The sequence below is a fragment of the Pseudopipra pipra genome, chromosome 1, assembly GCF_036250125.1.
Source record: "Pseudopipra pipra isolate bDixPip1 chromosome 1, bDixPip1.hap1, whole genome shotgun sequence".
NCBI lineage: Eukaryota > Metazoa > Chordata > Aves > Passeriformes > Pipridae > Pseudopipra > Pseudopipra pipra.
In genome coordinates this window covers 42,520,743-42,536,650 of record NC_087549.1, presented here as the reverse complement: position 1 = coordinate 42,536,650, position 15,908 = coordinate 42,520,743, and the positions used below count along the sequence as shown (strand labels likewise).

The following is a 15,908-nucleotide window of genomic DNA, read 5'->3' as shown; positions in this document are numbered from 1 at the left end:
TCATAATTTATTTTCTTCTCACTGGATGCTGTCATCCAGTAAGTTAAATTCATTAGAGAAAACCACAAGCACATGTATTGTGGGATTACTGCACAGACTTTAGTTTACTAGCAGAACTTACTCCTCTGCATTTAAACAGAGTATATCAGTGTATCCAATCTCACTGTAAACTACATTTTTGTTCTTTAAATCCAGAAAGCATTCTTTGATTTAATAACCTGGGAATAGAGCTTTACCAACATGCTTCTACTGAAAAATCAGTTAGTATGACTAGACATTAATTTTTATATTTCTGAAATGTTCTTAGTAACCCCATGCATTTAAGATGCAATACTATTTTATTAGAATCATCAAAGTCAATACCTAAAGGTAGAAATATCTAGAATGTAGCATAGGAATATATATATTAATTCTTTCTCTCCGTAAACTGTGACAAACATGAACTTTTACACCATTGTATTTATCGTTTATGTACAGCTAGTTAGAGAATAAAGCTGGAAAAGCAACTAAAGACTTGAAAAACAAGGAGAAGAAAAGTCTTACTATGCCTCAGTGACTTTTAATTGCAGACTTCCTATATTTACAGTGCAAACACAAAAAGACTTGTAAGAGATGTAAAAAAAATTAGTTATCTCTCCTTCCTGAATAAACACTAAGGAGGAATTGTTTAGGAAAATAAGTTGTTTTATCAAAGCAACATAGCAGTAAACGCTTCTCATATGTCAAGTGAATATTCTGACTTTTCAGCTATCAGGCTTTCCACATAAATACAGTGACTATTCGGTGTTATTAAACAAATTGACTCAAAAAGGTAGTTCTGACTGAGGCAGACAAACTATGAATCAGCAGAAGTGAACCCGCCCAGCGGTACCAGAAGGAGGGGAATTAGCTCAAATGGTAGAGCGCTCGCTTAGCATGCGAGAGGTAGCGGGATCGATGCCCGCATTCTCCAGTGTTTTGACCGACTGCAGATTAATGGGAGTCGAAGGTTTTCTTGCACAAACTCTTCAGGTTCGTGAAAGAAAATCCTTAGCCGGTGATAAAAAACAGACCATTTCATGAGGCAAATAAAAAAAAAACAGGAGAAGAAATTTCAATTAACAAATGAATTACACTTGCATGCTCCCTGAAAAACAATTCCTTCGCAGAAGTATCTAATACTGAAGTTGTTCTTCTGCAGTACAGCACAGAACCTCAATAACGTCTGTCCCTTATGATTACATTGAGTTTTAATGTGAACTTTTTTATTAGTAATATTTTTTTAATAATACGAAAAGTTAGTGGAATTGTCCATGAGAAGATGCAATGTCTATAATCACCTCTACAATCATCAGCTCGCCATAGAATTACTCTCTCTACAGCAACCTTGCACCCTCTGCAGCTAGGATGGGCAGGGCACACTTATTCCTAACCGCAATTCCAAGGGACATTATTCAGTCTCACTCAATTTCTTCCCCAAGCCATGACAAGAAACTAATTTGCACTTAAAAAAAAAAAAAAAAGCTTAACTCTGACAGCGTAAACAAATTTATTTCATACTGTGCATATGCTTCTTAAAATTGATTCATTCTAATCCTTACAAAACTGCTAAAGGAAAATACATTTAAATTTAAAATAGCCTCACAATATAAGGTGGTATAAACGGTGAATGTTATCACCAAAAATCATAAGGAACAGTCATACGTCAGCATGTTTCTGTTTCATTCTTCAGAACCCACTAACAGGCATTTATTTCTTTTTTTGTGCTAGAAGATACTCTAATTTTCGATGAAATAGAAGTTTACAAGCCTCTCTTTTCCAAAGCAGAAAAGAAAATACCGACTGGTAATTGGAGAAATGCTCGCAGTACCGATGAAAAAGTAAGACCGGAGAGACGAAAAACTGGAGAATGCGGGCATCGATCCCGCTACCTCTCGCATGCTAAGCGAGCGCTCTACCATTTGAGCTAATTCCCCGGGTGACTACCGGGACTTTTTACTGACAATTCCTACTTTCACTTTTCCCACTGACGGGCTACCACTACAAAACATTCCGGCATTTGAACCGCTGTCTCAAGTACAAAGAAAACCTTCCCCCCAAGATCACAGCAGCTGGGCAGTCAGAGCCCCTCTAATCCCCTACTGAAGTTCCTGGTAGGCGATAACAGAACCCAGCCTTCCAGTGAAACGCAGAAACAATTAAGTCTCCCTTAAAGCGCACTGCTTTTGACAGCCTTAATGGGAATTTCGGCTAACGTGAAATCTGGACTCCTTGAAGTAACAGCATGTGAGCTGCATGTGGATAACATACAGTCTGTGTTTCCAGGCAATTGCAGATTTACGTTCACACCAAACAATAACTGCTGCTAAGAGAAATCTGGATATATTTAAGTAGTGTATTTTCAAAACAGATTTTTCCTAGGTGGAAGACAATCAGCTAAGTGATTTTACCCATCTCCACATTTTACAATATTATATATGTATGACAGAATAGGTAGAGAGTTCTTCCAGTTCTTTCTCTTCTGGTAATAGAGTCTGGGCTCATATTATAAAAAGGAGGTAAAAAAAAAAAAAAGCACCCAGGCAAATAGAACCCTGGGAAACAAAGAAATAGTTCACATTATTTATTTACATCTCTTAGAAATTTTTACATTGTGACTTTATCACCAGATAGACATGCACACATACATGTAAAAATCAAGAATACGCAATTAAAATGTAAAAATAATAAAGCATTACTATAATGAAAGAGCAGTGAAAACTCTGTTCAATGTTTTGATTTCAGCAAAAAAGCAAGACAAAGTTGTGAAATTTTACTACACTTACAAAATTAAATAATTGGCCTTTCTGGAAAAAAAGAGTACCTGAAATTAAATTACAGAAACAACTCTTGGTTTGCCCAAGATCCTTTAAGACATGTGAATCACACTGACATACAAAATTTTTCAAGTCTTTCCTCTCCAATGGCTTAGTGATTTCAGACAGCACAACGACCAAATTTCAAACTTTGGTCTAACCCTAAAGCCCTGGACCTAAAGTCCTGTACTGACTCTCGCATTAACAAAACTCCAGTATCTCGCTACCTGCTCCCTCACTCTGATTGAAAGAGCTGGCTTGGGGAAAAAAAAATGTTTCTCACTCTCCTATTAAAACCTAATCAATGTGGAAAGAAGCATCTGAAATTAATTTACAGGAAACAGTTCTTACAGCTCGCATTGTTCTACAGATACCACTGACATTTAAAGAAATGGCTGACCCAAATCCCCACAAGTCAGTACATCTGGCAAAGTAAGGAAGCTCACTGCTACTTCTACTCTAGGATGTCTCACACGCCCAGTAGGATTTTGTGCCCAGGGCTCCAAAATATTCAGCAGTTCCTTTGCTTAGTCATACAGTGACTAGAAACACAGCACTTAAGACACTATGGTGCTCTGGAATGTTTTCATCATAACTAAATCCCACTTTCAGAAGTGACTCAGAGTTATGCCATGGTTTGGCACTATACATTTCAGTACACTACAGCTGTAGCTGTAAATGAGTTGACTTGATACCTAAAAATTCCACTCAATATTTTACCTTGTTTTAGCCATAATACCTTCTGCTCTCAGTATGACTGACAAAACTAAGTACTCTAAAATCACTCACAGACAAAAATCACTACTTTTCTCCTTTAGGAATATGTACCTCTTTGCTATAATTGTTTCAAAGCAGTTAAAAAAAAATACCACAAACAAACAAAACCAACAAAACCATCAAACCCAAACAACTATAATCCTCAAGTTCTTAATTTGTGCTTGGTCATTTTTTTTTCTAAATTTTTCTTAGTATTCCTTCTGAACAAAACGAACCTAAGGCTTAAAAACACCTATGTTGTAAAACAATTACAAGATCTTATACATCACCATTCAGCCATTTTAGAACTAGAACAGGGAAATGAGACCTGTCAGTAGAAGAGCTGCATTCACTGATAAGGATACATGCTTACAATGTACTCAAAACACAAGTATAGCACAAAAACATCACACCCAAGTTTAAGATAGCACCCACTTAAACAAGTTCTTCAATCCATATTACCGTCTGATTTGATTCTTCCACTTCGCACTTAGGCTCAGTGTTATACTCTGAGAGAACTCTGGATGAGCAGTAGCAGAAGAGAAAGAAAACAACAGACTAGCGTGGTTGCAGCTGTTGAGAGCCGCTGAAGAAGAGCTGGAGCCTGAGTCATGGCAGCGCAGCACAGGAGCGGTAAGAACCCCACAAGAACCCACCAAACCACCCCCTCTGCTGAGAAGCAGCACTGCCCACTGCATCTCCTCCTTCAAACAAGCACTCCCATGACTGCAAAACTGGATTTCATGAGACCCACTTAACCATCACGACCAGAAAGCCCCCGAGTAAAAAGACTGTGCACAAACCTCCTCTGCCTGCTCTGTCTTTCGATGGTCTCAGCCTGGACTTACTCAGGGTCACAAGAACCCCAACAGAGACACCCTGCCTGTTCCCACATTCCCACTCCCTCAGGACCCAGCCTTTGCTCCGCCCTTCCCAGGCACCAAGCACACCCTGTCCTGTTCCAGAACTTTCTGTAGATGCACATGCTTCCACCCACTCCAGTGGCAACTGACTCCCCCTGGGCAGCTGCTGCCCTCTTTTTTTTCCCTTTACAGATGGTATGGCGAACAGGTTGTGCTGGGAGGTTTGTCACCGTGTGAATAGGGAAATGCTGTAGCTGCGTCTCCTCCTAATGCTTGAGGCAGCTGTGGGGATGGCAGGTAAGTCTTCAAAAGAAAAGCCACCAACCTGTGGGAGAAGGTAATGTTGGAAAGAGTGTATTTTTATCCTAATTCTTCCCAATGTGCTGGTGGTAAGTTTGCAGGAATAACAGCCAAGTGTGTATGCCTTTACATGAACCTAAATGTTTTTTTCATAATGTAAATTCATAATTTGGTTTATGCTCATGGATTTTCCTAGGCATTGCTTTGAGGGTGGAGGCTGGAAAACATAATTGAAAAAAATGTATATCAATATGAATTTAATTCTTATCTTCCAACCACATTCCTGGTAGTTTCTAATACTTGAGAGCATGACTTCTAAATAATTTTGATATGTAATATCTTTCTTTGTCACTTCCTTTTTTTTCTTAAGGAGATTATAAAACATAAGGGTTGTTTGCAAACGTAGAAGCTATTTCTGTCTTTTAAAAAAATCTTGGCCTCTGAACCATTGACACCAAACATCAGGTTAACTACTAGGAAGAAAAAGCAGTTTTATTAGTAGATGGGAAAGCCCATCTTTGCTTTACCCAGCCAGCAGGCTTGGTGAAACTGGGTAGGCTAAGATGCTCCAGCTTACACCCTTCTTCCTTAGCTCCTTGCAGTCTCTGAAGTTTTGGAAATAATACATCTCCTATGCATTTGTAACCTTGTTATCTTTGCCTATTGCTACATATTTTTCCTGAAAAAGTAAAACAAGGAAACCCCAGGAATTCATAGATTTCTTTTAGCATTAGCTGAGCTACTTTTATGTAGCTTATGAATGCTTCTCCTGCTAAAAGTTGTTAATAAAATTACAGCTACCTCAATACTTCTCAAATGAATAAAAAGTTACGGAAAAATGTTAATGGTGTTAGACAACCTAAAACAAAATCCAATGCAGACTCTGAGTTGCTTACCAGTTATTCAGGATTATAGCAGTATTTGAGTTAATAGTAGCCATCTCTTAACACCTTCCCACAAAGAAAGCTTTATGTTCTCTGAAGGTAAAGACAAAAATAAAGTGAGGGGTTTTTTAAAAAATCCCTGTACTCAACCAGGAAGTTACTCAGGAGTGCCTGGTCTAAATAGATTCCTTGTCATCACTGCTAAAAATGATTGATGTTTACCGTGGAATAATGAGTGTTGATTAGCTAACTAGCTTTAAAGTCCTAGAGATGATCAAGTATACAGGTGCTTTTAGGTCCTGATGAGCATCCACATCAGGTGGTTGATACTGCATAAATAAGATCATATGAAAAAAAAAAGTGCTTTACTTCAGCTGGATTTTGTATCACAGTTTTCCACCTAGTGTTTTCAACAGAAAACCTGCTGAAGTGCCTGAGTATGTTCAAGTAGCTGCCATAGATAATTGAATTTGCCATTTACATGGCAAAGATCACTCCTTACTACCCAAGTGTTACAACTACATCATTATCATGCTGGGTTTAATCTTTAAAACATGCTACAAACATTGAAAAACTATACACAATCAATTACATACCCCTGCCGCCAAAAAAAAAATAAAATCTCAGACAAGACTAGCTTTAATATTTAAAAAAAAAGAAAAAAAACCCCCAAACAACAAAATCTAGTATAGCTTAAACTTACAGCTGGCAATAAATCCACAGCAGTTTTATATCTGATTATTACTCTCAGTAGCACTTAGAACTGAAAACTATATTTTTTCTGAATATCATTATTCCTTCTTCCCCTTCCTATTTCTTTGTGGTTGGCACTGTCAGCAAATCAGTGCTGAAGCTTGTCAAGCACCAAGTGAACACTGCCAGATAGAGATGAGACAGTAGGTTACTTTCAGTTATTCCTACTCTGTGTTGCCACCTGTCAAAGAATCCACCTCCAGGAACAACTGGATGGGCATGTCCAGCAGCTCCAAGCCATCCATCACATGTCAGGGCTAATGTACGTAATATGATTCAGCATCACCAGAAGCCAGTAAGATGATGTAAAAACAAGCCAGGCTAGTTAGAAACCCATCCGGTGGTGATCTTACCTGCACTCATACTCTAATTTGATTTCCCCTTAGCCTGACTTAAACTTGATGGATGAGTAACTTCTCCCATTGTGCTGTGGAGTGAGAAATGCTGCTTAATTTTGCACAGAGCCATTGTCTGTGTGCCAACACAGCACAGGAACAATCTACTCTGTAAATAAAGATGTTCAACCAACAGTGAGAAAGTCACCATGTGGTAGATTATGGGCTGTATAATTTGGCTGTGTGTTCAAGAACACATAGAGCTTACAGAAAAGAGCAGAAAGGCGCACTGCCATGACATATCCAGTGGAGTTTGCAAACTCTTCTCACCTTCAGAGAACCAGAGCCAGAACCAGCTCTCTTGCTTGGTACATCCCTTTGTGTTTCAAAGAGATACCTGAAAGACTTCTGTTGTTAAAATAAGTAGGGGGGAAGATGTAAAGCGGAGCTCAACCTCGGTTTGGTTGAGCTCAAAACACCTGGGTTGACCAACATGTATGTAGAAGTTGTTAGAAGTGCTTTCACATAATTTTTAAATCAGTAATAGCTGTGGCCAGCAGGACTAAGAAAGTAAGTGTCCCCCCTCTACTTGGCACTGCTGAGGCTGCACCTCAAGGGCTGTGTCCAGTTTTGGGCCCCTCACTACAAGAAGGACATTGAGGTGCTGGAGTATGTCCAGAGAAAGGCAATGAAGCTGGTGAAGGGTCTAGAGGATAAGTCATACGAGGAGTGGCTGAGGGAGCTGGAGTTGTTTAAGCTTGGAGAAAAGGAGGTTATAGCCAGGTGGGGGTTGGTCTCTTCTCCCATACAACTAGTGACACAATAAGACAACATAGCCTCTTGCTGTGCCAGAGGAGGTTCAAGTTGAACATCAGGAGGAATTTCTTCCTGGAAAGGGCTGTTAAACATTAGAATGGACAGCTCAGGGAAGTCATTATCCCTGGAGGTGTTCAAGAAATGACTAGACATGGCACTTTGTGTTGTGGTCTAATTGACATGGTGGTGTTCGGTCATAGGTTGGACTCGATGATCTCAGAGGTCTTTTCCAGCCTAATTGATTCTGTGTGATTCTATTAAGCAGCAGCAAGAAGGCTGGGGGAAGGAAGAGAACAGAGCAGGTGACGGGGGATTGTAGAATGAGAAGGGAAAGGCTTTGTGGAAGGGGAGAGGGCTGTCCTGAGGAACCAGGGAAGCAGATGCAAGGAGAAGAAGCCCTGGGGGTGGTTCATGAGGTGAGCTGCAAGGGTGACGACAGAAGCCCCGGGGGCAAAGAGCGGCCCCTTCAGCCTAGGCACCACGGCTCCCTGGAGGGGGAGGCCGGGCCCCAGGGGGCTGTGAGTGCAGTTTCGTGGGGAGCTGTTCATCGTCATGTTCCCTGCCTACGATAAAGGGTTTATGCTCTGTGTCAAGTCATGGGAACACGGGTGTGTTCATTTTTCAAAAAGTCAGTGTTTTAAGGCTGTTACAAGTAACGTATTAATTACAGGGAAGTGCATTTGGTGGGGTAATAACTAAGAAAAATCAGGTAATAAATAAGGAAAATACAGATGTGTTTTGTTTTCACTTGACTCTCCCACCCCAGAGAAGCCAGATACCTTCCAAAAGATATGTGTGTGTGCATACTTATATGTACTCTTACATAAAAGATGTGTGTGTGCATACGTATATATATGCACACACACATACGTAAAAGCTTTGACTGTAAAACTCTGTTTCAATGAAGCATATATTTTTTCTATTCATTAAATGTTTCCCGAACCTGGCTTTACATGTGCATGCCCTGAAAATTGGAAAAAACATGGGTTTCATTGTTGAATTCGGAACAGTTGTTCAATAAAAGTTAGGCTTTTTTTTCAATGACACATTTGGTTTCTTTTAAGTAACTCAATGTTTTGGAGAGCTTCTTGTATGAAAACAAAGAAATAACAAAGACTTGTGTTATAAAAGGATGAATAAGAGTATTCTGGTAGTGTAATTGCTGAAAGATGTGTCCTATGACTCCAGCTGTGAGCTGCAGTCAGTTTTTGGTAAGTGGAAAGAATGACTAAGTAAGAAACAACAAATTTATAATCAAATGTAGTTGTATTGTGGTTTTTGGTAAGTTTAGAGTGTGTGTCTCCAAGTCCCAAAGATTTTTTTTTTCAGATGGGGAATTAGCTCAAATGGTAGAGCGCTCGCTTAGCATGCGAGAGGTAGCGGGATCGATGCCCGCATTCTCCAGTGTTTTCAGTATTGATTTCCTTGTAAACTAGGTAGCAGCATTTCAAAATATTTTTCTTGCATAGTGGTGTAAAGACACATGAAAGAACTGTAATGTAGAAAAAAGTTAACATTGTTTTAAATATTTCATTTTTTCATTTCAAAATTCTGTGTTTGTTCTCTTGCCTACAGGGAGGAAAAAATACAATCTTTGCATGAAATAACAAAACTTACTGACATTTTAATGTAATAATAAATGACATCAACAAATTATTGAGAAAAGTAAAGGAGACATTTTTTGATTGGTATGCAAGTCTTTGGTTAATGATTTCATTCATTAGTTAACTTTAAATTTGATATTATAGTTTAGGGCATACTGAACAAAATTTTGTATTCATGCTGTAAGACTCATTACTTTTGTTCTATTTTGGTTGTGTAGGCTGCTTATTAGAAAGAGTGTGCTAGACTATTCTATAGCTCTTTTGCATCTGGTAGCAAGATTGTGTCCTTTTGTCAGAAGACACAGGTGTGCTGTTCACCATTGGCATAGGATTGCCTAAAAAAGAAGTATTAACCCTGAAAAAATAAGCAGACAGGCATGGGGTGGGCATTGTGCTTCTTTCTGACCTTGGGCAGGTTTTATCTTAATGCAAGCAGGAACACAGGCTGGTTACATTCAGGATGACCACGGTGGGCAGGGCATGTATAGTGGTCTCCAGCAGCCCTACTGCACCTTCTCTTGATTCCAAAGAATAGAAGAAGGGTAACTCGTGGCACCTTTTTTTCTGTTCAAGGCCACAATATTTTCTACAGTGATGTTATAATAGAGAAGAATTTTTTAAAAAATATTGTGACTTTTTTCAGTATCCTTGCTGTTTCCACAAAAATATTGAAATAGGCTACACAAGAGAATCCCTACAATCAGCTTGTTGTGACAACGGAAGGCTCCACAGATCATTGAAATGCAGCTTTAGGAACAGTTTCAGTGTACTGGAAAAGCTTAATTATAATTCTTTTGTTGTAAATATTGAAACTCCTGCTTATTCCTGTTACAAAAAACTGGTCAAAACTAGTAACTTGATGAAAGGAAATAGAAATCAATGGAAGAACTAAAAGCTGCTGTAGATTTATAATTTTTATGTATGCACAGATAGCAACCACAGTGTTTGGGCTAAGATGAACAAAGGAAAAATGAAGGGAAGCAGAGCACTGTATGTGTAAGGATAGTAGCAAGTCCTTGTTGGTGAAGAGGTTTCAGGTTAGCTGGAGGAAAAACGTTTTGCATCCTTGTTTTTTGATCTCTACCAGAAGAATCGGTAAATGAGTTTAAGACTCTCTCTTTATAAGCTGTAAAAGAAATAGCTAAGTGTATTTATAAAATAGGGTGCCAAGAACAGCACGTGGGTGCTGTCACTGGTTAGCGAGGTGTGCAAGGGACAGGCTTTTTTTTGCAAGAAATGCTGCTGGCAGAAGCCCTGTGCTCAGGCTGTGAGTCCTCCTGGAAGTTCCTCACCACAGTGACCTCTCTGGTGACCTCTGGCACAGGTTTAGGGATGTGTCCTGTTTCAGATGCGTTTGCCTGCATGTAGCTTTGGTGAGCCTGTCCCTCCCGTCCGTGTGAACGCCGACAGGGCCCTCTCAGATGCTGCCCTTCCCGAGCCTGCTGCTCCTCTCTAGCATCCTGGACCCAAACACAGAGCCAGGTTGTGGTTCCCAGGTAGGATGCTACTGGCAGCAGAAGTCGGCACTGGCTTCTGTGGTGCCCTTGGAACTTTTTCTTGTAGTTAACTTCTACAGGTGAAGAAACATTTGGCTTCATGGCTAGACGTTATTGGAGTTAATTTTCCACTAGTTCTTATGCTACTGAATGTTGAGTATTTTTGCCTTTGAAACTGTAACATTATTCTGAGGAACTAGATCTAATTGCCACCTCTTTAATATATTTCTCTTAGTATTTCTGTGGCTTTTTAATTTTGCCACGTATTCTTTCCTTTTCTGCCTTTTTTTTTTTTGTTGGTTTTTTTTTTTTTGCTCCAAAGACTCTTCTGAATGTAAGTGCCTTGTTAGGAGCAAGCTAAAGAACAAAGTTGGGAGTGAAGCTTCACTGCTGTGTACTGAATTTCTTATTACTGGAGCCTGGAATTTAGGCTGAGGGGGAGAAGTGTGGGTGGCTGGGTGGAGATGCAGCCACAGGGGTTTGCTTCCACAGGTGTAACAGTCTGCAAGGGAAGAGACGTAGCAGAGAGAGACATGTCCAGACAGGGTCTGGCGAGCAGGATACAAACGGGAGAGCAACCCTGGAAAGGTCCTGGCTGCGGCCTCCCGGGGGCTACCAGATCCAGGACGGGTCCCGGGCCGGGGGCGCGCAGTGGGTACCGGCGCCTCCCCTGCGCCCCGCCCTCTCCGCGCGCTCCCGTGCTCCGGGGATGCGGCTCGTCCTTCCTGGCGGGAAGTGACGGGGCCGCTCCGGGAGGAAGTGACGCGCGTGGCGTGCGGGCCCGGAGCGGTGTTGGGGGGGGCTCGGACAAGATGGCCGGATCCACAGGTCTGTGAGAGGGGGGGTCGGCGGGCCCGGCAGAGCGCCGCGCTGGGATCGCGCTTGGGAGGCGCCCCCGCAAGGGCCCGTGGGGGGGTCTCCTTTCTCCGGGATGGAGGGGCGGGGGGGGAAGCTGCCTCCGACGGGAGAGACCCGAGTGGGGAGGAGTTTTCTTCTGACAGGGGGAAAAGGAAAGCTGCAGGGGCGCCGGGCCAGGTTATCACAGAATCACAGGATCAGTTAGGTTGGAAAAGACCTCCGAGATCATCGAGTCCAACCTGTGACCGAACACCTCCATGTCAACTAGACCATGGCACTCAGTGCCACGTCCAGCCTTTCCTTAAACACCTCCAGGGACGGTGACTCCACCACCTCCCTGGACAGACCATTCCAGTGTCTAATCTGTGAAGAAATTCCTTCTAATTCAGTTATGCCCTGGGCCCGATCCCTCCAGTCGTTAGGGCGGGGACATCCTTGTGAGAGCCCGGCAAGGGGGACGAGAGATGGGAGAAAGGGCTCCGGGCTGTGTAATGAACGTCGTGAGGTGTCGGGGGAGGGAAGACTTTACCTGCCGAGAGGCAGGAATGGACGGAACGCCTGTGCGCATGGGGAATGGAGGAGATGTCGGTAGCTTGGTAAAAATGCTGTAGGAAAGAAAGATTTGTATGAAAGGTTTGTCCCGGTGTACCACTGGGTGAATATAGAAGCTGTGGTATAGCAGTATCTAAAATAAAGCATTGTCTCTTTCCCCTCTTGGTGCAAGTGAAAAGGGGTCAGGCCTGTCTGGTGTTTTGGGGCAAAGATACTTCACTTTGGTGGTTACTGCAGCATGGTGGGAAGGAGGAGTGGAGCACCTTGCTCTCTTCCCCTAGAGGGCCATTGGAGCCAAAGGGTCTCTCGTAGGCAAGTGTAAGGGCAAAGAGCTGAAAGTCATCCCAGGAAGCCCATACCAGTAACCAGGATAACATGTGCTGAGCATTTGCGTGGAGGATTATTGTGGGAGGTGATGGCAAAGAAAGGGACAAGAATATTACTTCAAGCACAACTGTAGTGTTTCAGTTTCATTTCATGAGAACCTTGAAATACAACAATGCCTTTCCCCCAGAGCTAAAACCTGAAGTCTTCAGGGCCTCATTTTCTCTGCTGTCACCCCTGAGACTTTATAAGTAGGATTGACAGAGCTCAGGACAGAGGAATGAATTGACCTCAGCAGTCAGTCTAGGGTGAATGTTGGCCCCTAATTTATTTCTGCTGGTCCACTGGATCATTGAGGGATTGGGACTATAAGAAAATAGAGAAGAAACATCTGTGTGGTTCAACTGGTCTTGGTACCTTACTGTTGGTTCTGCAAAGAAAGCTTGGGCAGATTATTTTTGTTTTTAGGGCTCGGAGTGTTTTCTCCACTTGGTAATAAGACTTTGGGGATGTGAGATTTCCAGAGTGGTATTTGTTAAGGTTTGGGGCATCACTTTGGGGCATGGAGTAGCTTTTGCAACTCTGTGAATGAGCAGTCCAAAGTCATAGATATTGCCTATGATAAACTGAGCCAGAAGGGATATATTACAGAAACTTAAGGATTTGCTCATCTGTGAATTACTGCATTTTATTAATTTTTTTTTTTACTTTTTTCCCGGTGTCTTAAGTTTAAAAGCGTTTTATTACTAGTTTTATTATGGAGCAACACTGAAAAACTTCAGCTAGTGTATAGGTTTGGCCTGAAATTTCCTGTAATACACCAGGAAGCAAAATTGGTTTAGGTCATGTGTATTGATTACTGGTATTTGGCATCCATTCAATCTGGCTGGTGTAAAATATAAGTCACTAAAAATTTGTATAGTGAAAGAAGCTGGTTTTGTCATACTTCAGCTCTAAAAGAATAAATATTTTTTAACTGAACTTTGATAGTTTTACTGCTGCAAATGCTCTTCACAGTCTTACAAGTGTTATTTTAAAATCTGTGTACACTTACTGGGGTTGGTTTTGAATTAGCCACACTCAAAGTTTATAAAAAGTGGGAGATGTAGGAAACTCTTTATACACGTGTCTGCTCCAAACAATAAAGTGCTAGTACTGCATGTACTCATTGTTCAAGAAATTAAATTAAACTAACCCGTTTTGGTAAAATGAAGTGGGCAGACCAAATTATCAACGAAACTCCTAAGAAAATTAGTCAGGGCTTCTGAAACAAAGTACTTGTTCTAGTGGAGAAAATACTGTGACTGTTTATTGGTATACTCATAGATGAGAGGTGGGAGGGATGTTTGTTTTGTTCTTTCCACACAGCATGCAAAAATTCAGATTTTTAAGGCTTCACCCAGAACCGCTCTTGCCAGGAAGCTGTGGAGGAGGGAAGGGAATGTTTTGCCATGGACTTAACTTTGGTGTAGACTTAAAATTTTACTCTAGGTTCTCTGTGACTTTAATCTGCTCTTACTATAAAGTTCAACTTCATCCTTCTTTATTTCAGAAAAAAAAAAAAGACTGTTTTGATTGCATGAAGTCCAGGAATGAAATTCTAGCCCCAAGGAAGTCAACAGCAAAACTTTTAGTAAGATCAACTGTCTTAGTTTTATCCCAGAAATTCCTTTCCTGGGCTCACTAGTTCTTTGAATTAAGTAAAAATTAAGAATTAAAAAGTTATGTGCCTTTAACAGCAGGTAAATTAGTTTGAAAATAGCTGTTCTTTAATGTGTGGTAAAGAAACTTTATATATCAATGTTATGTTGCCGTCAAATAAGTATCTTACCTGCTTTCTAAAATCACTTACAATGAGTAATTTTACACATAGATACTGCACGTACTAGAAATGGATATTTATAAGCTGTAGTTTGATCTTCTGTTATTGCAACGCCTTCTACTTGAAGCTGGATCTAGGTTGTTTGTGCGGGTACTGCTGGAGGTCTGCTAAAACAAGTCAATTTATTAAAGAAAAGAGCAGCTATTGTTGATATAATCAGCCAGTTTCATATCAGTTAGCTGGAGATACATTCTGTTAATCTCTTTGAAAATACGAAGAGATTGAACTGGGTTCAAGTTCCGTAATTCACTAAAGCATACCATTTAAACATCTCTTGTGTCTCTTGAGAAAAAGAAACAGATAAAAAAACATAATTAAAAGGAGTTAATTCAAGAGTTAATTTCATCATTTCCATAATTTGGGTTTCACTTAATATTACCTTATGTGTATAGGATATGTGTGTATATATGTATCTAAAATGTGAATGTTTCCTAAGAGCAGTAATTGTGCCACTAAGTGGTTAGAACTTAGGTGTGAAAAGATGAGAATTAAGGTAGCGGTGTCAAATACTGTGCTGTAACTATTGGCTGCTATAGCTTTTGTCTCCTTTCCCTTCAACCAAGAGCTTCACTAGCTTGGGGGAGGGGGAATAGGGCTGAGTTACTGAAAATTCTCCTTGGTTTGCTGAAACTGTGTACTCGGGGAAGAAAAAATCGACTGATCTGCGGTGAGAATTACATGTCAGATTCCTGATTTACTTCTAGTATGTAGTCACAAACAATCTTTTTTGAAAGTGTGCTTAATGTCTTTGAAAGTGTACGGCTAGATCCCAATGAAGTATTTTTTCTGTAAAATCCATACTTCTCATTTCCAGTTATTCTAATCGTTAAAGATGAATCAGTTTCTTTGTGTAACTTATGTTGCCCATGCAAAAATGTATTTCCTTTTGAATTTATAGATGATTGATTCTCTGAGTAGACATGGCACAATGCACAATATCAGTGCCTTATTTTGTTTTTTACTTCTGTTTGCAAACATTTAATGGTGGTGGAAGAAGTTCTAAGTGTGCATGACTACAGCAAAAGTGAACTTAAAACTGAAGGGCTGGAAGTGGTCTTGAGTGCATTCAATCTAATTCCCTGAACTGTGAGGCAAGGACTGAGTGTATCTTTCCTGATGATTGAGGGGTTTGTGGTTGTTGTTGGTTTGGTTTTGTTTTGAAAGCTTTCCTCCCCCTCATCCATGAAATCCTCTATTGAAAAATATTCCATAATATGAGATAGGGTTTTGCAATACTTTCTCTTAAATCCTTTGAAACTCTTCTCCATTCCAAATCAAGCTGATGTCTGCCTGTTCTGTGCTTGGTAGAATGGATTGATGGAACACCATACCCTGTTTGGATACACCTACATATTAAAGAGCCATTCAGAGGAGTAATAAAGGGATGTATACGTAACTGGGGGCCCCCTGGAGGTCTGGTGGTTAGGATGCGGCGCTCTCACCACCGCAGCCCGGGTTCGATTCCCGGTCAGGGGACTTCCCTGGGCAGATAGAGCTCGTCAGCCCTGTAAGGCCATCCATCTAAGAGAAGGTCACTCTAAACAAACCTACGTCCTGAGGACTTCGCTGCCACTGTCCAAGCTCGCTCGGCCCCGGCAGATGAACCTTAGGATTAAAGGGTGGACTCAGTTCAGCGCACACTGTGTCTCAC

The 15,908-nt window shown here is 40.9% G+C and overlaps 1 protein-coding gene and 3 non-coding genes across 7 annotated transcripts in view; 3 read left to right on the top strand and 1 right to left on the bottom strand.

Moving 5' to 3' along the window:
* Positions 1-879: 879 nt before the first annotated feature.
* On the top strand, positions 880-952 carry TRNAA-AGC (transfer RNA alanine (anticodon AGC)). Its single transcript has one exon. It is a non-coding gene; the product is annotated as a tRNA-Ala (tRNA).
* Positions 953-1,882: 930 nt separating this feature from the next.
* TRNAA-AGC (transfer RNA alanine (anticodon AGC)) lies at positions 1,883-1,955 on the bottom strand. The gene has a single exon. It is a non-coding gene; the product is annotated as a tRNA-Ala (tRNA).
* A 2,773-nt stretch (positions 1,956-4,728) lies between these two features.
* Positions 4,729-15,908, top strand: part of UBE2V2 (ubiquitin conjugating enzyme E2 V2) — a 34,151-nt gene continuing 22,971 nt past the window's right edge. The window contains exon 1 of one of the 4 annotated variants that reach the window (XM_064653564.1): positions 4,729-4,750. In XM_064653564.1, the coding sequence (XP_064509634.1) occupies positions 4,744-4,750 (7 nt within the window). In that variant the 5' untranslated portion in view covers positions 4,729-4,743. Of the gene's footprint in view, positions 4,751-10,619; positions 10,642-11,312; positions 11,470-15,908 lie in introns of those variants that run through there. The other 3 variants (XM_064653574.1, XM_064653555.1, XM_064653550.1) reach the window with 3 other exon arrangements.
* On the top strand, positions 8,873-8,945 carry TRNAA-AGC (transfer RNA alanine (anticodon AGC)). Its single transcript has one exon. It is a non-coding gene; the product is annotated as a tRNA-Ala (tRNA).